This window comes from Motacilla alba, chromosome 1, assembly GCF_015832195.1.
Source record: "Motacilla alba alba isolate MOTALB_02 chromosome 1, Motacilla_alba_V1.0_pri, whole genome shotgun sequence".
NCBI lineage: Eukaryota > Metazoa > Chordata > Aves > Passeriformes > Motacillidae > Motacilla > Motacilla alba.
Genome location: NC_052016.1, coordinates 7,055,503 through 7,077,388, shown reverse-complemented (window position 1 = coordinate 7,077,388; position 21,886 = coordinate 7,055,503). Strand labels below are relative to the sequence as shown.

Below are 21,886 nucleotides of genomic sequence, written 5' to 3'. Positions count from 1 at the left end.
TCCACCTGTATCTGGATCCCTTGGTTTCCAGGGTGGAAGCCATAAATACTGTGTTTCTGTACTGTATAGCATATCTCCAAAACATTTCTGACATATCTAGGTAGAAGATACTATTGTATTCTCATCTTGGTGTTGACAAGTTCACTATCCCTTGAGAACAAAGGGCAGTGTCTAAAGAAAGCACAACATGCAAGACTGAGCCATCTGCCTTCCATCAGTGGTGGTTTTGCATCCATAGGTGTAAAATCAGCCAATTCAACTCTGATTTAATCAAATTTCTTCTATAGAAGAAGTATCTTTTGAGGTGAGATGTGAGGAAAGGCTTTTTAATTCTGCCTTTGTCTTACCTAGAGGCCTGCTAATAAATAAATAATTTTTCTTTCACCAAGCACATCAAGCAAACAGAACCTGAATGTGTTTAACATTATTGCTGTGGAAGATTTGTCTGTAGTTTTCTGAAATTATGAATACTGCTGTAGATCTAAATTTCATGTGTACTGTAGTTTGCCTTTGAAAGGTTTTTTTTTGCTTTTTCATGTTTTGATGGTCAGAGGCTCTTTACAATGGATCTCACAATTTAAAAAAAAATCTGACATAGTTTCCATAGGCCAGAGAGAAGGCTTTAGCACAGAGAGGAATAATTCACCTTTTTAAAAAAAGTTGATACTTAAAGACTTAGAAACTACAATGAGATTAAAAACCCCTGATGTTTTTCTTGTGGCACTGTTGCTGTAAGGTTGCTTTGCTTGTGGCAAATATAAAATACCTTTTATTTTTTTTGGAAATACCGTTAATGTCCATATCAGTTCAAGAATGCACATTGTTCAGGTTTCCTGATGCAAATACCTACCTAGCTCAGCTTCTTAAGAGTCCCCTTTTTTTATTGTCTGAGCATTAGAAAAATGAAATTTGAAGTCCATCTGTCTGCCATTTGCTTTTAGAGATTACCTATTTTTTTGATGATTCTGTTTTGAATACAGACTTCAGATAAGTTTGGTCGTTTTTTTGAAAGTTGATGTAAACCATAAATAATAGCAGTTGGAGTATGTTTTGTAATGTGTATCAGTAGAAACTACTGGGTGTTAACTCAGACCATGCACAAAGTACTGAAGAGTGACTCTGCATTCATTCAGTACATGAGCTGTGTTCTTATTCATGGTTAACCCTCTGTGTCTTGAACATGAAGCAATCCCTTTATGTAATGATCACATCCTTGATAACATCAGTGTGTTCAAGCTGGCTATCAGCAAGCACAGCATGGGGAGAAACCCTAAAATAAGTTCAACTTTTTACATTGCTTAAGAGGCTGGCTGCCTTCCAGATGAATGCTTGGTGTCTTCTTGGTTTTTTCCTAAATAAAGAAGGTTTTAGCATTGAAATTGGTAGCTTCTGCTAACAGAGTTGCCTACATCCTACTTTAAAAAATTAAATTTTACATAAGTGAAGTATAAATACTCTTCAAGGTACATCATCTGTTTTCTATTTATGGAAAAATGTTTGTTTTAACATTTTAAATCTTAGATTTTCTGTGAAACGCATTTGTGGGAATTTAGAATCCATTGCAGTGTTATTTACAGCTGTATTTTCATGTTGCTTTAGTTAATTTCTCTTTTTTTTCAGGCTTCAAAATACATCCCTGACATCTGTGTTATCAGGGCAGTACAAAAAATTGTTTGGGCATCAGGTTGTGGATCAGTTCAGCTGGTTTTCAGCTCGAATGAGGAAATTAGTAAAATCTATGAAAAGGTAAGAATTCCTGAACATCTACTTTTCTGTATTACTGTTTGTTTTTGTACAAAAGGGAATGGATACAAAGGGTTGACCTGGTCAGGTTTAGAGTGTGATGAGCTTTTAAGTGGATAGAATGATGTATTTCAGAATCTAGTATATCATTGTCATAGCACAGCTTAATTTTCTATTCCAAATTCTTTTCCTCAGTAACTGGTGAATTGTAACTTGAATCTGGTGTCAGTTGAAAAATGCACCAGTTCTGTAACATGTTTTCAGCCCAGTTAGAGTCTGCATCTAAATAAGGAATAAGCATTTCCTGCTAGGCTAATTTGTCTAGTCTTCAAACTTGAAAGGTCTGTTCTGCAGAAGTGATTCAAAGCATATGTGCAGTCTAGAATGAAAAAGAAGAGCTAATTGATGTGAGAAGCATTGGAAAAAAAAGATTTAATTGCTAATTCTGTATGGCTTTTCTTCTTTTATTAATGGGTTCACGTGTGGTTTACACAGCTAGTTTGGAGTTAGGAGTTCTATATCAGTAGATTACTTGAACATCTTGTGTTCAAGTAATGTTGCTTACAGTTACAGGAAATAACAGTCTGGATTTGGACAGTGATTTAAAAAAGCATTTCCTATTTTTATCTTGTAATACCAGGTTTAGTATTCATCAATACTTGCCTGAGAGTGAAAGGAAAAGGAATATGTAGGGAGGCTTAATTCTTGGTGTATTTGCTGTTGTGTTTAAATGATCAATTGAAAGAAGGAAATTTACTTCAGCAAAATGCAACACTTCTCCATTAGCTTTCGTAGGGTTATAATGGCATCTGCTTCTACTGCTATGAGCATGACTTCTTCATGAAATAAACTGGGGGTTGAGTTTTTTTAGGCAATACTTCCATATAAAACTTGGCTTAGTTCGTGTGACAGTCCAGGCATGTGAAGATAAACTCTTATATCTATACATGGGATTCTTTAAGAGCAGTAGTGCACTAGAGAAAGCATACCTAAAAGAAAAGAGATCTAAATTTGCTTTTTAAAAATTCTTCTGGGTAGAAATTGTACAGTTAAGTTCTGTAAAAATATTTTGAGGTAATGGAAGTTTTGAAAGACGTGAAATTCAAGCTGTATGTCATTGATCATCTTTCACAGGATTTTGTGGGTTTTTCATTTTTGGGTTTTTTTATTTTTATTCCTATTGGCACATACATGGACATCTGTAATAAATAATGGCTGCCTTTGGTTTCTATAATGCAAAAGGGAAATAAAAATTAAAGGAGAAAAATTGGAAATTCAAAAGAGGAAGAAATTGTAGAAGTAATAAGAAGGGGAAATAAAGTACCCTTTGTTAATATAACATTAAAAGAGAGGAAAGTAACCTAGAAATAGAGAAATATCATGGAAGGAAAGACAGTTTAAGAGAACTATATCAGGTTATAGATTAGAGGAAGCAATTTTTATGATGGCTTTATAAAGATGGAATGTAACGATGTACAGACCCTCCAGCTCTGGGTGCCCTAGTGCAGGGAAGTACTTCATTGAGTGTAAAATGCACTTTGCCTTTCTCCTGGCCATGCAGAATTAACTTTCCCTTCTAACCAGGGCTTCGCTGCCGAGCAGGTGCAGTTCTGGACTTGCTGAAGGCATTCTGCCTTTGCTTTCTGATCTTGTGTCAGAGCTGCCACATCCTCCTGCTGCAGTGCAGTGACTGCCTTTGATTTTTTAGTTATTGTGCATAGACAAAATAGTATTTGTTGCCAGAGCGAGGCATATTTTGGCCTGTTCACAATTAGTTCTCTCCTCTGCATTGTAATCTCTTCTTTCTGCCTAATTAATCTTGATAACCTTTCCACATATAAAACAAATATTTAATGCCTCTAGTTAATGTGGCTAACCTGCACTCATGATTTATAAATGATAAATTGAGACCTGCTCACACTCAGTTTCTTTGGAACTTCTTGAACATAATTACTTCTCGATGGAGGAGACGGTTTGCCATTATTCTCAAAGTATTTATTTTGAAAAATGTACCAAAATAAACTCAATTAATTTAAGTGTTTAGTTTAAGAAGTAACCTCTGCACCAATTAGTAGTAATATTATTTTCTGTGTCAAAAATAATGACAGCAACTATTTTTAAAACTTTAGAACTTAAACTCTTCCATGTTTCTGAAAAATAGTGAAGTAATTAATAAATTCTAGCAATATTAAAAAGCTTTTGGTCAAATAAGTTGTGAGTGTCAAAGCCTTGTAAAATTGGATTGATAAATTAATTATACAGCACTGTAGCTTTTCTCTGTTTAAGTAGCAGAGTTTTCCAAGTTTTAAATGCCATTTTTTGAGTGGTAAAGAAAAACAAAACAAAAAAATCCCAAACAAAGCCCCAGATGCAAACCAAGAAAAACTCCCAACAGTACTAACTGATGTAACTGTTGCCCACAGTTGTCCTATTTAACTTCTGTCTCCATAAGTTCATGCTCGGAATCCTCCAGTGAGAAGCACAATTCTGGAAGTTCAAGTCATCCCACATAGTGCTTTGGCTCAGATCTGAGTGCATAAAATACTTGGCGCTGATAATCACTTAGTATACAAAGCTGTGGTTTGTGTTTGTGTTTAGTGATATACCTTGGAGCCAGTTGGGTTTCTTGGGATTGTTTTCTGTACCCACTTTGTGCACTCTTGTTTGTTTTCACAGACAAATGCAGGAAATGAACCAGACATGGAAGATGAACAAGTTTGCTGTGAAGCACTGGAGGTGATGACCCTCTGCTTTGCTTTGATTCCAACGGCACTGGATGCACTCAGTAAAGAGAAGGCGTGGCAGACATTTATTATTGATTTGCTATTGCACTGTCACAGCAAGTAAGTTTTGGTCACATCTATTATTTTACAGTTCAAAATGAATATAAAGCCTAAATGCAGAGCAGTGGCTTCAGCCCATCTGAAATTGTGAAGTATTGGGTGTTTTCAAAAACCAGATGGAAAGTTGTTAATATGTTATTAAACTTGGTTGCCAGTGCTTTGATCTGTTACTAAAAAGTTATTTTTAATTTTAATATTAAAATTTTATTAAAATTTAATATTAAAATTTAAAATTGTAATATACTGTTGTTTTATGAATATTCTAACTTTTCTTTGAGAAATGACAGATATTAGAAATTATTAGTGTCTTAAGTTTTTCAGTATGTTTTAAAGAGAGTCAGATTAGGGTGCTCTCTGATGAATGGGGTCAGAATTTGTATTTGGGGGTTTTTGACTTCTGGGTAAACAGGTCGAAAGGTCTTATGTTTAGGAATACTTGCCTTAACAACAGGATCAAGTGCCATCAGAGCATCTCTTCACAGTGAACTCTTTGCACACACTGGTGAAACTTGAGGGTTACCAGAAGTACCATAAGCTCTATTAGCTTGCAGCCTGTGGTACAGGCTGTTGAATTTTCAGTTTCACTGAAGCTTGCTTGTATCCCTCATTGTATGGAAAAATAGTTCATGCTGCCAGTACAAGAAGCTACCACTTCTCTCATATGCCTGTAAAACTTGTGATAAACATGATAATCTCACTTAGAATGGTGCAACTGTTCATTGTTACATGATAAAATAGCGTAAGAATGAGTGGAAACAGAAGACTGCTTTGTAAATTAAGATGGTGAAGTTGAACTAAGCTGCTGAAAAGTTCCTCTTCTGAATTATTGTGGAAACAAATCAATGTTTGCAGTGCAGAGAAAGTTTAGCAAATACCAGACAGTACTCTGAGCATCCTTCCACAACTATTGTTCTCTAATCTCCTATGCTCAATCAGAGAACAATGTGAGCAAAAATATGCATGTGAGAAAATATTTTTGGTGCACCATAAAAGACAAAGACAGAAGATGACCAAGCTCAGATCTCATAAATAGGATCTTTCTAGAAAAGATCACATGGATTGTTTGTTTTTCAGAGTTTGACTGGGACTTCTTTTCCTCAGAGCATAGCCATGCTATACCTCTAAATTGAGAAACAGAATGCAAAATGTTTAATATTAAATGCTAGAGTAGTTTTTCTCCTACAAGGTAATTGATTTTGTAGTGGTGTCCTCTGAATGCAAGACCAGCTTAGTTAAGAAGAGATTGCCAAACAGTCCTAAATAATCCTGGAACCCAGAAGTATTCTGCTGATCTCTGCAAAGTGTTTGGTGGCCACATGTCTGTGGCCGAAATACATTAAAATTCTTTGTGCTGGTGTAAAGCAATGGCACTTACACCCACTGAAGAGACTGTCTTCTATTAACTCTGTGTCCTGGAGCTCTCAATAGGGCAGGATTCAGGTTGCCAGCCTTAAAGGAGGTGCTTGACCTCCAGCTATTCCTCCTGCTGAGTGTGAGTTCATTGTGCAGCTCATGTCCTGTGTGCCAGCTCTATGCTATCATCATGTGTCTAAAACATCATGAGATGCCTGTGCTCAGGCAGCTGCATGCCTCTCATGATTCCTTAAGAGGTCCTAGATGGTTTCAGCTTCACAGAAATGTAATACTTGTGTTCAAACACTGCATACTCAGAAACATAAGTGTGAGGCATGTCACATTGGTCACATTTCTCACTGTAGGAAAATATCACCTTTGTCTATTTTGTTCTGCCTTCAAGTGCACAGAGCTGAGGAGTGTCTATGGGATGTGTCCCAAGCAGTTGAAGGATTGTATCTTAAAATAACTTTCTGTGAGATGTTCTACAAAAACATCAGCTCAGCAATCAGACCCCATAAAATGTCAATTATTGTTAAGAGCAAAACAGAGCAGCCCCACCCCACAGTCTGCTGCAGCTCAGAGCAGAGTAGAAGAACTTGCAAAGATCAGGGAAGGGTGACAAGGGAGATCAAAGCTCTGCAATGACTTCCATCTGAGAAACAGCTGAATAGCTGGGGGCACTTCATACTGGAGGAGAGATGAATGGTGGGAGGAGAATACTACAGACACCCTTAAAATCAGAAGTAGCAAAGGGAGAACAAATAGAGAGCTCTGTTTCTTTGTGTAAGACCATCTTGAGCATAACATGTAAGCAGTGCAAATCTTCAGTTTGGAAATGGTTTGAGGGGTTCTTTCATGAGCTTGTGCAGTGAGGGCTGTGAAATACTGCTCTTGGTAGTTTTCTTGAACAACAGATCGTTAGAAGCTGAGAGAACATTCTGGAGAAGTGTCTCTGCATGATTCCTTCTTCTTGTGCACTTAGCTTTGTGCATGGTAACAGAGATGGTGCTCAGCCAGGTGCACCTTTGCTCTGACCTCAGGGTCATCCTTACATGGCTTTGAAATTGCAGTTAACCACACATGATAAAGCTCTGAAGGCAATAGGATTCTTTGGTGTGCTTTCCACCCTGACTCAACGGGCACAAAACAGAGACAGCCACACCAAACAGACACTGCAAAACTCAGTTTTTCATATGTTGAGATACTTCCATAAAATCATTCACTCAGCATTCATTTGTAGTCTCTTCCCACACAAAAAGAGTTGCTCCCAACACTTTTTACAAGGCATACTGCTCAGACAATTAATCCTACAACTTGAAAGAAAAGGATTTGCACTAATTTTTTTTTTTTTTTGGTAACTGAAGCTTATCCATTTTTGTATTGCTGTAGTGATTAGATTAGGTGAGGTGAGAACTTTAATTATAGCCACTTGAATTTTCAGGAGAGTCATCATCTCTCACATCTTACTAATGATAAATTTTGATAATTTCAAAGATACGCAGCAAAATGCTGCAGGGACACATAAAGGCAGTTTTACTGGAGTAGTTCTGCTTTGTACCTGGTTTTACCAGGTACAACTGGTGCTTGATTAGGAAAGAAAAATTATTTAGGATTGCAAATTGTTGTGTTATGCAATATTTGCTGTCAGTTGCAAAGGTGTAGTGGCTAGGTGTTTCTAAGTTTCTTTTTCTCTTACCTTTAAATATTTGATTTGTGGAACAGGTTTTGTAATATAATTCAGGCGTCTGAAATTTCACTGCAAGGAGAAATAATATGATGGGTAGGGAATAATTAAACTATTCCTGTTTCCTACATTATGTTCAGTTATAGAAAATGGCATTAAGCAGATAAACACAAATTTAATTAATGTTCTGTTTGGATAGGGAGATTGAATTTAATGTTTCTGTTGAATTATTTCCAGAACCGTTCGTCAGATGGCACAGGAGCAATTCTTTTTAATGGCTACCAGGTGTTGCATGGGACAGAGACCTCTCCTTTTCTTCATTACCCTGCTGTTTACTGTTCTAGGGGTAAGTTTTCAGAGATAAAGTTTTCAGTATGGGAATATATGTAAAAAGTAATAGGACAAAATACCTGCAAGAAAAGACAAATTGCTATTAATAAGAGTCACTGTAATATAGATTGCTTCTGACATGATTTCTGTTTGAGCTACATCGGGGAAAAGGGACCTATTTTGCATTTTCTGAGAAGAACATGACTAGTAGGCTTTAATGTCTGCATTTGATGTTTGGTGATTGCTAACCTTTAAGTAAAAATCTTTAGCAGGTTAGAGAGATACCTGCAGGTAATGCCTTCCTCTACTGGTCCTGCCAGGGCTTTTCAGCTCATGGCTGTCTTGAACATTTGATCAAAAGTTTTGATTTAGTTTTCTTTTTCCCATTCAGGTATAGAAATTGCTACTAAAATAATTGAGAAGTCATTCATTAGCAGCTAAATACAATTTTAAACTTCTGAAAGCTTAAAAAAATTACCTTGCATTTGTTTTCTTTTATGTTTACTGTGAGCTTTAGGGGAAATATGTTGGTGTTGCACTGTAAATAGAAGCATCTATAAATTCTTTGCTTTTGGTTTACACAGAGCACTGCAAGAGAGAGAGCTAAGCATTCTGGAGACTACTTCACCCTCTTAAGACATCTTCTTAACTATGCTTACAACAGTAATATTAATGTACCCAATGCTGAAGTTCTTCTCAATAATGAAATTGACTGGCTTAAGAGAATCAGGGTAAGTTTCAGGATCAGTTTATTCCTGATAATTAGGCTTTTGCTGCAAAACTGTCAACTTCCTTGTAAACTGCAGTTCTGAGCTTAATGTTTGCTGTTTAAAGTATCCTAACTTTGTCTTAAATGGCAGGATGAAGTAAAAAGAACAGGGGAAACAGGTGTCGAAGAAACGATCTTAGAGGGTCACCTTGGAGTAACAAAAGAGTTGTTAGCATTCCAGACACCTGAGAAGAAATACCATATTGGTTGTGAAAAAGGAGGTGCTAATCTCATTAAAGTAAGTTCAAGTTTTTTGACCTCTGGAAGGAAATTTTTTTGTCTTTGTGAGGTTTTGGGGGCAAGGGGGAGATTGATTTTGGGGATTTTTTTATTGTTTGTTTTTACCTATAAATAAGTAAAAAGAAGCTTCACATCTTGTGGGTGGTATCCATAAAAATGCTTTCGATTGGAGTTTAATGTTTTCTTTAAAAAAATAAAAATTAAATTGCATGTTTCATTCATAAAGTGTATTTAACATTCTCATTCTTACTGTATTCCAATACTTGACAAATATCACACAAAGATAGTGAGCTAGATACAGGATACTGGGCAGTCCAGTACAGTACTGCTTTCCTTCATTACCTCTGTAATGGCTTTCCTGCTCATGTTCTTAATTACTGCTATTAATGCTTAGAGCAGGTTTGAACAAATGCTTCACATCTGAGCATCTCTTTAATAAGACATGTTTTCTTTGTACCTCTGATATTATAGAGCAGGAGTGTTGGTTTTTTGAGCACTAATTGATAAAGAGCTTTGTTGGTAATACTGGTTTTGCAAAAGAAATTTTGTACCAATCAAGAACAATACAGATTTATTTTTAACTTACAGTGGGGAGCTGGGTTTGGAGGGAGCCACTTTAGAATGGAGTTCTTCTGTTCTAAATTTAAAAGCTCATTATGCTGTTGGTCTCAGTTTTTACTCTTGTTTTATTTTTTAAGTACCCCCATGGTTCTCAGACATTCATTTATGTAATGATGCTTACTCTCTTATAAAATAATTTCCATGGTAACAGGTGATTTATTGTCTTTTTTTTTTTCCAGGAGTTGATAGATGATTTCATCTTTCCAGCATCCAATGTTTATCTGCAATACATGAGAAATGGAGAATTGCCTGCTGAGCAGGCCATACCAGTCTGTAGCTCACCAGCTACTATTAATGCTGGCTTTGAGCTCCTCGTTGCACTAGCAGTTGGATGTGTGCGAAATCTCAAGCAGATAGTAGACACGTTGACTGAAATGTATTACATAGGTACAGCAATCACTAGTATGTAATACTTTTTAATTATCTATTTTCTACTCTTTAATGTATGTATCATGTATAGGTTTTGTTTATATTATCCACTGAACCAAATGCTGAGTTTTTTAGTTCGTGGTTTGTTTGTGGCTGCTTTTAATGTTACAAAATCAGTTTGCCAGCATAGACTTTGTTTTTCTTTATGCAGTAAATGTACTGACCTGCATTCCATGGTCACATCCAAATTCCAGCTCCAGTCACAGCCTGACCCTTCCTGTCCCAATCTCTGACTACTGCCCTTTGTCCATACCAGCTTCCAGGAACCTCATTCTGTCTTTATCTTCCACTTGTCTCATCGTTTCAGCCTCTTGTTAACCAATCCCAGAGCCTCACCAGCTATCTTCAGCTTAGTTTTAGAGCCAGTTTCTTGGTTGCTCACCTGATTTGTCATCATTGTCCGCACACAGACACATGTTCTCTGTCCTGCTTCTCTTTTTACTTCTGAACTCATTCTCTGCTTGTCATAGGCTTCTTTTTGGCCTTGTCTCAGCACAGCTCTTCACTGAAAGAACTTTCTCTCAGTGGAGAAAGGTTGTAGTGATTGCTGCCTGTTCAAAAACTTGCAAATGTTAGTGCTTCAAAAGCCAGTAGTCAAGTGAAACTTGGGCTGATTTTTACAAGGGTAGCAAAAGGCTTGTTTTTAGTGCAGACTATTGTTGTCATTAAAGAAGCATTTCTTAAAAATTATCAAGCAGGAGGATATTTTGTCCAGTCAAAGGGGCACTGAAACCATTCTGCTGTAATATTAACAGGGAAAGGGAAGAAAATTAACCACCAAATAAAATCCAAACACCATCAAACCAAGGAAACCCAAGATCATATGGTGAGAAAGGCTGTGAGAGTTGGGGTTGTTCAGCCTGGAGAAGGGAAGCCTCCAGGGGTACCTTATTGTGACCTTCATTCTTAAGCAAGTCTTGTAAGAAAGATGGAGAAATAGTTTTGTACCAGGGCCTGTAGGCAGGGCAAGAGGCAATGATTTTAAACTGAGAATAGAGTTAGATTGGACACAAGGAAGATATTCTTCACTGTGAGAATGCTGAGACACTGGAACAGGTTGCCCAGTTGTGTTGCCTCATCCCAGAAGTGTTCCAGGCCAGGCTGGATAGGGCCCTGAGCAATCTGGTCTAGTGGAAGATATCCTGGCCCATGGCAGGGGGTTGGACGAGATGATCTTTAAAGGTCCTTCCAGCCCAAACCATTGTGTGATTCAACAGATGTTTAAACTCAGAGTTGAGCAAAACTATAAGCAGCTAAAAATAGTATCCAAAAGTGGAAATTGTCCACTACCTCTCAGCGTGTCAGAGCTACTTGCTTGAATGCTACTATCAGTGAGTCACTTGAGGTTTTTCAGTCTCTCCTCTGTTCAGTTCCATCTCAGATGAATAAACTAAAAGGGCAGCTTGATGGTTTTCCCCTCTGCCTCATCCTTCTTTCTTCACCCTTTTCTACTGGGAAGTAGTGTATTTCTTATCACCTCACAATGAGGGGGTTCCCTAATTCATGGCATAATTCTCACAATTCATGGCATTCCCTTCCATTTAAGTGTTTGATAAGCACAACAGAACACCAGATCTCAGTGGTATGTCAGACAGAAGAGAGAACAAAATGTATGAACTGTGCATGCTCTGGGATTCATACACCAAATCTGCTTGTAAATAAATATGCATGCTGTCTTATATCAGAATTTTTTGTTTTAAAAACTACAGACAGAACAACAGGTTAGCTTAGGTGATCATTAATGTTCTTGAAGAGACGTGAGGAACCTGAGAGAAAAGACTCAGGAGGAAAAAAATATATATCAAGTTATATAGGTAGCATTTGCTAAAACTGTTTCCCATCCTGGCAAGAAAAAGTAATGCTTAAGTGAAATGCTATAATTTTTGAAGGATTGTAAATTTTTGAGAGCACTATAATTTTTGAAAGGTTTATAAATTGGTTATATATTCTATATTGATTCAGCTGAATTCTTCAGCTAAGAAACTTGCTGCTATTGAGGAAAGACTTCTGTTTCATATATAAATAGACTAAATTTTTGCCTGGCCACCTCTTTAGTTATGCAGTAGAATAAAATATTGTAATAAGATTACAGATAGAACAGTGCTTCACAGAAGCTGTGTTAAGTTTAGCAATTAAGTTTTCTGATGAAGCATTGTTTTTTATTAAATTGCAGTATGATACAGACTAATAAGAATTTTATGCAACTGCCCTTTGTTCTGCATTGATGTTTTCTTTATTTTATAACAAAACAGTTGCCTGACCACACTCTGCTGTTTCCTCTTAGCTTGTGAAGCACTCACAGAATGGGAATATCTGCCACCTGTTGGGCCTCGGCCGCCAAAGGGATTTGTGGGATTGAAAAATGCTGGTGCCACTTGTTACATGAATTCTGTCATTCAGCAGCTGTACATGATTCCAGCCATCAGGAATGGGATTCTTGCAATAGAAGGCACAGGCAGTGATGTAGATGATGACATGTCTGGGGATGAAAAGCAGGACAATGAGGTAAATTTGATTATATAAAATTACCTGATCTTTAAATTGTAATTACATTTGTTTTTATGGGAAGGTTGTCATAAATTTCAGTTGCTAATCAATCACTTTGATTTCCACTGATACCTGTGGGGAAAATAGGATAATATTTCATACTTGAATAGGCTCACTGCCAGAGGGGCACTTCTGAAGATCCAGGTGGCACGGTTTGCAGAATCCCTCCTCGGGCATTTCTGCTGGAAAGCACTCACCTTATTTCAGCCACCACAACTTTGTTAATGCAAACAGAGACAGTATTTGGGTTTTCAGCTGAGAATTGAACACCTTAGATTGTCAAATTAAGCAAAGGATAAAGCTAACTATGAGACAGCTACATATGGAAGTGAACTGCACAAATTTTCTGCTTTTCAGAGCAATGTTGACCCACGAGATGATGTGTTTGGTTATCCACATCAGTATGAAGATAAACCAGCACTGAGCAAAACTGAAGATAGAAAAGAGTACAATATTGGAGTTTTGAGGCATCTCCAAGTAATTTTTGGCCATTTAGCAGCTTCCAGGCTGCAGTACTATGTACCAAGAGGGTTTTGGAAACAGTTCAGGTAAGTAGAAAATTGAGTATTGATGTTGGTTCACTGGATCACTGAAGTGCAAAAAAGCTAATCATAGTAGAATGGCAATGATGTAAAGTGTAAATTAGCAGAAGTTGTGCAGCTTTATCTGCCTTTTCCCCATTCTGTAGAAGTCTGTTAATAAACTAAAGTTTGCAGCAGGGTGGTTCTTTCAAATTTTAGCAGTTTTTGATAGTGAGACTTTGAATTAATTATGAAGTTATACACGAGAGCTTGTTTTTACTTACCAGAAGGTGTCAGGGACAGAACAACAGGTCATATAGTACATCAAAAACCAGTAGTTTGGCTCTTCAAGGAGGAGGGGTTAGGAGCTTGAATCATATACTTTTTCAAAAAGACATTGTTGGCAAACAAAACAAAAAATATATAACAAAATATGCTTTCATTTTCAGACTCTGGGGTGAACCTGTAAATCTACGTGAACAACACGATGCTTTAGAATTTTTTAATTCGTTGGTGGACAGTTTAGATGAAGCTTTAAAAGCTTTGGGCCATCCAGCAATGTTAAGTAAAGTTTTAGGAGGGTCCTTTGCTGATCAGAAGATTTGTCAAGGATGCCCACATCGGTAAGTGTTGAAGATTTTAATCCATTTTTATAAGAAAACAAGCCATGTTTGTCTCCTTATAAAAGTAATTAGAGCTAAGAGTGGGCTTTTTGTGTGAGTTTTTTAAGCTAATAGATTTTGCTGCCTTACTTTTTCTACAGCTGAACATTCATTTGTCTACAAGTACCTTGAAATACTTAATCATTATTGCTTCTGCTTCACAGATTGTATGTGAAGCATTGTGTATTGATCAAGGCAGGAAAAGATTGTGCTTTTTCATGTTAAAAGTGAAAACAATTGTAGGGACCAAATGCAATGTAGGAAATTTTAATACCTGGCCAACAATTGCTGCTGTCTTTGGTTTTCCATAATGTGTGTTTAGAGCTGAGCCAAGTAGGAATCTTCAGTTCCAATGAGTAAAATTGTTCATACTCCCCATGTAACCTGTAATTAAGGTCAGTGGCGTAGAAAGTTCATCTTTTTCTTAAGACTTCTGCTGTATTTGTAGATACTTTCAAATGTGAATGCTGAAATTCAGTTTTGTAGAAGGCATGTAAGAAACCACCCATGCCAAATCAGACTGCAAGTCTGTAGCTCACTCTCTCAATGATGGTTATTAAAGAAGCAAGAGAACTCAGTATTGTAAAGTTTTAATTCCCCAGATTTCTTAATTTATCTCTCTTTTTGTGATGGATGGTTAAAATTGCATGCAAAATTCAGGATGGCTTAATGATGAACTTTTTCTTTTTAGCATTTGGCTTTCTTTTATTATTGTCTTTATTTCTGTCACTATCAGTTGGCCTTCTTACTGTTCAGATCATGTGTGATTCTTTAACAGTACATATCTCTGTACACTGCCATTGCAAATTCTCTTTCTTTTGAAAGCTGACCATTTCCTTTAGCCTTCAGTTAGCAGTTAAAATACTGGGAAAAATTATACAAATGGATTTTATTGTGGTAATCTTTCAACTTCAATTGACCTAATGTATGAATAAGAATAATTTGTAAAGTGAACATCTTAGGTTACAGTGAGTGACTAGAAGTGAGGAGTTGAAATACTGCAAGGTAAAATGATAGCACTGATTTCACCTTATATGCAATGGGTAATTAAATGTCTGATCCAGACCAGAAGCACTGTGAGTTACCATTCATTCCTGATATTATGTATTATCCTGAGGTATTTCTGTGTTTTTTGAACTCTACTGGATTTGCATAATGTTACTTATTAACAAAAATGTAGTTTAGGGATGAGAGAACTGATAGTAAGTAAACTGTGGATTTGTGTATGGCAAATTAAAAGCCTTTCTATATTTTTTGTAAGCTATTTATTGGATGAATGAATATTGCTGTTAGTTGAAGTGTTTCTAAATATTTATTTATTCAGCCTTTGAATGCTTGATTGCATATCAGGCAAACAAGCCCTTCAGGGTTACACTGGAATAGATGTGGCTTTTTAAATTTATTCATCACTTCTTTATTTTAAAAACAAAAAGTTGTTTCCAGGATGTATCAACTGTTTGTCTCTCAAGCATTGCTGGCTCATTGCTAGAGATTTGTTCATAGATTATATTTAGAACATGATGTCAAAGCCAGTCATAAACATTCAAAGAGGTTTTATGAAGATGGTGATTCTAGGTTTTTAGATAGAAAATAAAAAGGCTTTTTGTCTGTTTGGTTTGGTTTTTTTTCTGAATTGGCATCTGTTTTGAACTATTGTCTTTAGGTGTGATACAGTATTTGTGTTTATCACTTTAATTCCTGACCATAAAAATACAGTGTGCAGATACTGTAATGTAACTGTAGGGAAACTGCAGTAAAAAAGAGTTCAGTTCTTTTGCTGCCTACACACTGTAGCACATGTAAAACATAAAAAGCTGAACACATTCCTGCCTTTCTCATACATTTACCTGTTCATTGCTAGGTACGAGTGTGAGGAATCCTTCACAACTCTGAATGTAGATATAAGGAACCACCAAAACCTTCTTGATTCTTTGGAACAGTATGTCAAAGGAGATTTATTGGAAGGTGCAAATGCATATCATTGTGAAAAATGCAACAAAAAGGTAATGATTCCTTATATTTTTAATTTGTGTACAGCTGTGATGTTACAGGTGTACTAAGTTCAGTCTTAGTTCATGTTTGGGCAGAAAAGTCATCCTTTCATGACTCAGTTTGGTATTTGGTGAGAGTATATGAATGGAAATTGGAGAGCTGCTAACTGTTCATGTCCTTTTTTAGGTGGATACAGTGAAACGCTTGTTGATTAAGAAGTTGCCTCCAGTTCTTGCGATCCAGTTGAAACGATTTGATTATGACTGGGAAAGGGAATGTGCAATCAAATTCAATGATTATTTTGAATTTCCACGAGAACTGGACATGGAGCCTTACACAGTGGCAGGTGTAGCAAAATTGGAAGGGGATGATGTGAATCCTGAAAATCAGATAATACAAAATGAGCAGTCAGAAAACGAACACTCTGGGAGCACAAAATACAGACTTGTGGGTGTACTTGTGCACAGCGGCCAGGCCAGCGGCGGACATTACTACTCTTACATTATCCAGAGGAATGGTGGAGATGGTGAGAAGAACCGGTGGTACAAATTTGATGATGGAGATGTGACAGAGTGTAAAATGGATGACGACGAAGAGATGAAAAATCAGTGTTTTGGGGGAGAGTACATGGGTGAAGTGTTTGATCACATGATGAAGCGAATGTCCTACAGGCGCCAGAAGAGGTGGTGGAATGCTTACATTCTTTTTTATGAACGCATGGACACGATAGACAAAGACAATGAACTAATAAAATATATTTCAGAAATTGCTATCACCACTAAACCCCACCAGATTAAAATGCCCTCAGCCATCGAGCGAAGCGTGCGCAAGCAGAACGTGCAGTTCATGCACAATCGGATGCAGTACAGCCTGGAATATTTCCAGTTCATAAAGAAGTTGCTTACTTGTAATAGTGTCTACCTGAACCCTCCTCCAGGTTAGTATGGTAGTGTGATAATTATGGATTCAATTCTTGCAAGAAGAGTTTTGGTTTGTGTGGCCAAGGATTTATCTAGCCAGTGAAAATCTGTTGTGTCCTGCTTTGAATACTCCTGTCCTTCTGCAGTTAAACGCCTCTTGTTGAGTTGTTCATCAGTGGAAACTTGCCAGAATATTTAGCAAAAAATACTTTGAAAAACTATCAGCTATTACTCGGTTGCTGTACTAAATCAAGTTAAAATACTCAAGTTTGAGGGCTCTTTTGTTAAAAACAGTTCTAAAGGTGAGATGCTGAATTTGTAAAAGACATATGTTAGCCTCCAAGTACCTGTATTAAAGCTTACATTTTCAAATGATACATTATAGAAGCTAGAGGCTATTTTGATCAAGTTTCTTCTAAAATTGGAACACCATATCAGACAAAACAGTAATCTGAAATCAGTTAAATTATTAAAAATTGCTTTTACTTTGTCTACATGTGAGTATTCTGATTTTTCTTTAGGACAAGATCATCTGTTGCCTGAAGCAGAAGAAATAACTATGATTAGTATTCAGCTTGCTGCTAGATTTCTCTTCACCACAGGATTTCATACAAAGAAAATAGTCCGTGGCCCTGCTAGTGATTGGTATTTTGTCTTTTAAAAACAATTACAATTTTGGAAGTTTGATGTCTGTTAAAAGATCCCATTTAGATACATGGTGAAGGTGCCTGTGAAAAGGGGGGAAAATTTGAATAGAAAATACTGGGAAGAATTTGAGCCTTGAAATATCCTGCTGATCTGAATAGCTTCGAATTTCATTTTCAAAAAGAGCTTAACTCTGTCTTTTAAAAAGAATAAAAGAATGGAAGCTGTCACTAGCACAGAACTAACAGGTTATGTTTTCTGACAAATTCAGAATTGTTTTAGTAGTTTTAAACAAAGCTCTTTACAAGCCATTGTTGCAGCTTAAATTTGAATTCTGTTTGTGAAACATGTATAATAGTCTTGGAGACACTGTTTGGCAGAGTACTTTATGTACACTGCTATGTGGCCTGTAATTCAAATCCACACTGTGACAAACTGTAACATCTTACTCCTTTTAGTCCTTCAGCTGGGTTAGTCTCTGCTGGGGAGAAGGGTGTGGTTACTGCTGGTCAAACTGGAGAGAAAATCTGGTATTCATGGCCAGTAGTTTACCAACTACTAGTAAGTAGTTGTGTAATAATGGCAAATTCATATCCCCAGCAGCAACTTCCAGAGTAGCTTAAGTTACTCTTTTTAATTTAAGAGATCAAGAAGAGTTCAGATATTCCTGCTGAAAGGACAGAGTAACGCAAGGTCCTCTCTGAAATAGATATTTCAGTCTTTGGGTATTGGTTTTTCATTTTGTAGGGTTTTTTAAGGTCTCTAAAGGAGACTATAAATTCTTGTTAGGTGACATATTTAGTTGTGTGTTGTATACACAGCTTATGAAATCCACCTGTGTTTTCTGCTGCTCACCCTCTTCCCCAGTTCCTGTACAGAGACAGTGGTGGCTGCCAAAATTGGACCTGCTTTGAGGAGTAGTTAGGAGCTGTAATGCTGTCTTAATTCTTACAGGTGATAGAAGTAAAATGCCACAGTTAAGTGTTAGGTTTTTAATTGAAGGGTATCTTCCATTTCTGATTGCTCATAAGAGTATCACTATAGGAACTGCAAAGTATCTAATTAGAATAATTTTGTAAACAAAAATGTTTAGGGATCACCTTAAACACATATTTTCTTCAAACTCTGCAAATGAACGTGTCTGCCAAATTCACTAATGCCTCCATTTGGTCATAACTGTGCCATCTCCTGTTTCAGGTATGATGCCCTGTGCATCCTGCTCCGTCACAGCAAGAATGTACGTTTTTGGTTTGCACACAACGTCCTTTTTAATGTTTCAAACCGCTTCTCTGAGTATCTCCTGGAATGCCCCAGTGCAGAAGTGAGGGGTGCATTTGCAAAACTTATAGTATTTATTGCACATTTTTCATTGCAAGACGGACCATGTCAATCACCTTTTGCCTCTCCTGGACCTTCCAGTCAGGTATTTAATTTTCTAATGAAAAGCTTTTGAAACTTATTCCTACTTCTTCATTGTAAGCATTTAATGTAAACTAAGCTCTGGAGCTGCTGCATCAGTGTTGGCTGGAAAGCTGTACAGCCCATTTTGCACTATGAAACAGGATGTAACTCAACCAGTTAGAGAATTGCTGTCAGAGGTTTCAGTTTCCCCTCATTTGTAAATCTCTGTGAAGGCTCAGTGAGAGCTTTGAGCTGGGAGTGAAATCTGAAAAAAAAAAAAGAAAAGAAAAAAAAAGCAGTGGTTATTTTAGTGAAGTAGTGTCTAGGGAAGTGAACCCTTGTTTTTATTTGGAACTGTAAAACAAACAAACCCCCAGAAACAAACACACTAACCTGAAAACCTTTAGGAGTTCCCTAAGTTTTAATCCCATGTATCTTGCAAAAGTGAAATTGTCAAAAATCATAACTTAGTAGGAGTAGACAGTGAATTGCCTGAATTTACACACCTAGAATTGACAAACAACAAAAAAAGCCTACATTTTATTGTGATGCTTCTGATAACATGTTAAAAAGATCAACTTTTTTGAGCCTTTACTTTGTCATGTTTTAATGTCTCTTATTGCTTACATGGTCCCATTTACCTTCCCAGAATGTTTTCACTACTGTGTCCAGCAAAAGAATTTGTTAAGAATTAAGTTGAAGCTCCATAGGCTTAGGAAGTGTTCTGTGTTGCGAGGTATTTGAGATACACCTGTAGAGGTGATTTGGTTGTCTTAGTCTACAAAGTTAATAGTGGAATTGCATGTGTGTTTCTTGAGTATTTAGGCCTATTTGCTGTTAGAAAAAAAGCCCAGTTAAAAGTTTCTGTAGCTATAATTTCTTGGACTTACATGGTATTGAGTGATAGGAGTCTTACTCCCTGTCTGTGTCTTTTTGTCTCTGTGAGACACTCGAGACTGACCAGCTGCTGCTACTTTGGAGCTTGTATAAACCCCATACCTTTCAACCAGTTCTGTTCTCTGTCATAGTAAAAAGTAGAAACTAAATGAAGATATGATAGATTCAGCCACTAACAGCAGAACTTGTTTCTTTCTGTAGGCCTATGATAACTTAAGTTTAAGTGATCACTTACTGAGGGCGGTACTGAATCTTCTAAGAAGGGAGGTATCCGAACACGGGCGCCACTTGCAGCAGTATTTCAATCTGTTTGTGATGTACGCCAATCTAGGTAAGCAAATTGCTTTTACTGACAACACTGTAATAAACTGGGGCTTGATTGATGATCCAGTTACAGAGATAACAGCAGGAGGATCCAGTTTTCCATCCTTAGGCAGATTGTTATAGTTATATGTCATAGAAATACTCCCTAGTGTCTGTGTTTCTCCTCTTTGGAGTTTGGGGCTTCAGTCTCCCTATCATCCATGGAAGATAAACATGAGAAGCTTGGAGCTGTGAAACAGTGTCCTGCTGAGAGAGGGTGGGGGGGAAACTATAAAATACTTTGCTGTTTATCAGCTGTGGACTGTTGCTGTTTATCAGCTCATGCAGGAAGTAGACAGTTTTAAAGGAATTTAATTTCCTATCTCTAAAATTAATCTAGACAATTGTGTTAATTTAATTACAACTGTAATGTCTGTTGCTTTCATATACTTTGCCTACCAAAGCATTCTCTGTCTGGCAGGTTTCTGTCATGACACCAGAGTAGAATTAGTGTCGTGCAGAGAAGAGAGATGCAATTCTTCTGCTCCAACTTCTCTTTTCTTCTTCACTAGCTTTGCGTAGTCAGTGCAGTTCAGGCCTCTGAGTGGGAGAGCACTCAGGGGCCAGATAGGAAAATATAATTTTATTTGTGAGTCTGATCATTATCACGATCTACCCTGCAGAGATAAACCTGGAAATACTAATACAATAAGCAGTTGTCCTTCTCTCACTGCTGTTACCTGAAGGCTTCTGTGTGAGTGTAGAGTCCATTCAGCAAAAACCACAATAACATCATTCCTGCATTTTGTGGAAAAGATTAAACTGTCTGACATTTTGAGAAATCAAATAGTAGATTGTACACATCAGAGCAAGTGAGAGGTCAGTTCTACAGAGGATGCAACTACAAAACTATCTAGCATAATCAGAAAAAATGCCATTAAAAAACCACTTACACTCCTCCTTATCAGAAAAATGGAAGGTAAGGCCCTGCTGTATTTCAGAATAAGACAGACTTGGAAACGTATGAAAAATCATTAATTTTAAGCAAAATAAGAAACAGAATGCAAGAAGGGATATAGTGAATTTCCTGGTGAGTACTTGTGTAGTATGTGCACCATATTCTTGCAGTAAAACCAGGTGTAGGTTTGGATTTTTGGTTGGTTGGGGTTTTGGAGGTTTTCTTATTTATTTTGTCACTTAATTTACATTTATTACATCATGTGGTACAATTAAAAAATGTCTTAAGTTTGTGATTGATGTATCTAGGACATGATAGAAAAAAACAAAACACACTGTGTGGGTTGTTTTTCCTATCCTGGGCCTCACAATAAAAGGATTAATTTATTGTCCAAAAGACTTCTCTGAGGCTTTACTATTAACACAGATGCTACTTGTGCGTTGCTTAAGTGCTAATGAGCACTGTGAAGAAATGGTAGTAATTTACAACTCTCCTTCAATGTGATTTTTCAGCTGTATATAATTTTCTTGTGCATCTTTATTGATTTGATTATTTTTTTCCCCAGAAGGTATAATTGAGGGTTTAATAGAACCCAAGAACTACAAAGTTACGAGTCATGTAAACTCTTGTTATTTTTCTTTTAAAGAATTCTAAAGATATTTTCAGTGCCAGAAACAAGATTTTTTTTTTCCCTCTCCCTGCCCCATAAAGGTGTAGCAGAGAAGACACAACTTCTGAAACTAAATGTTCCTGCAACCTTCATGCTTGTGGCTCTGGATGAAGGTCCAGGCCCTCCAATTAAGTACCAGTATGCTGAGCTGGGGAAGCTGTACACCGTGGTGTCACAGCTGATCCGCTGCTGCAACGTCTCATCGCGGATGCAGTCTTCTATCAATGGTACAGTGAATCTTAAGTTTGCTTTAGATCCATTGACTAAACCAGTAAATGTCTTTTTGTGCCTGTTTAGTATTATTTATAAAGTGGATCAGCTGGAAAAATGTTTTCCTTTTATATTTAGCAGCTCC

The 21,886-nt window shown here is 37.0% G+C and overlaps 1 protein-coding gene across 4 annotated transcripts in view; it reads left to right on the top strand.

Moving 5' to 3' along the window:
• The window catches only part of USP9X (ubiquitin specific peptidase 9 X-linked), a 98,074-nt gene that overhangs the window by 64,857 nt on the left and 11,331 nt on the right, over nucleotides 1-21,886 (top strand). For 3 of the 4 annotated variants that reach the window (XM_038150324.1, XM_038150348.1, XM_038150341.1), the window contains exons 25-39: nucleotides 1,621-1,746; nucleotides 4,420-4,586; nucleotides 7,864-7,972; nucleotides 8,541-8,687; nucleotides 8,817-8,963; nucleotides 9,766-9,988; nucleotides 12,300-12,520; nucleotides 12,920-13,110; nucleotides 13,533-13,706; nucleotides 15,607-15,748; nucleotides 15,924-16,674; nucleotides 17,179-17,302; nucleotides 18,500-18,725; nucleotides 19,802-19,931; nucleotides 21,573-21,758. In XM_038150324.1, coding sequence (XP_038006252.1) covers nucleotides 1,621-1,746; nucleotides 4,420-4,586; nucleotides 7,864-7,972; nucleotides 8,541-8,687; nucleotides 8,817-8,963; nucleotides 9,766-9,988; nucleotides 12,300-12,520; nucleotides 12,920-13,110; nucleotides 13,533-13,706; nucleotides 15,607-15,748; nucleotides 15,924-16,674; nucleotides 17,179-17,302; nucleotides 18,500-18,725; nucleotides 19,802-19,931; nucleotides 21,573-21,758 — 3,064 coding nt within the window. The remainder of the gene's footprint in view (nucleotides 1-1,620; nucleotides 1,747-4,419; nucleotides 4,587-7,863; nucleotides 7,973-8,540; nucleotides 8,688-8,816; nucleotides 8,964-9,765; nucleotides 9,989-12,299; nucleotides 12,521-12,919; nucleotides 13,111-13,532; nucleotides 13,707-15,606; nucleotides 15,749-15,923; nucleotides 16,675-17,178; nucleotides 17,303-18,499; nucleotides 18,726-19,801; nucleotides 19,932-21,572; nucleotides 21,759-21,886) is intronic. The other variant, XM_038150331.1, reaches the window with a different exon arrangement.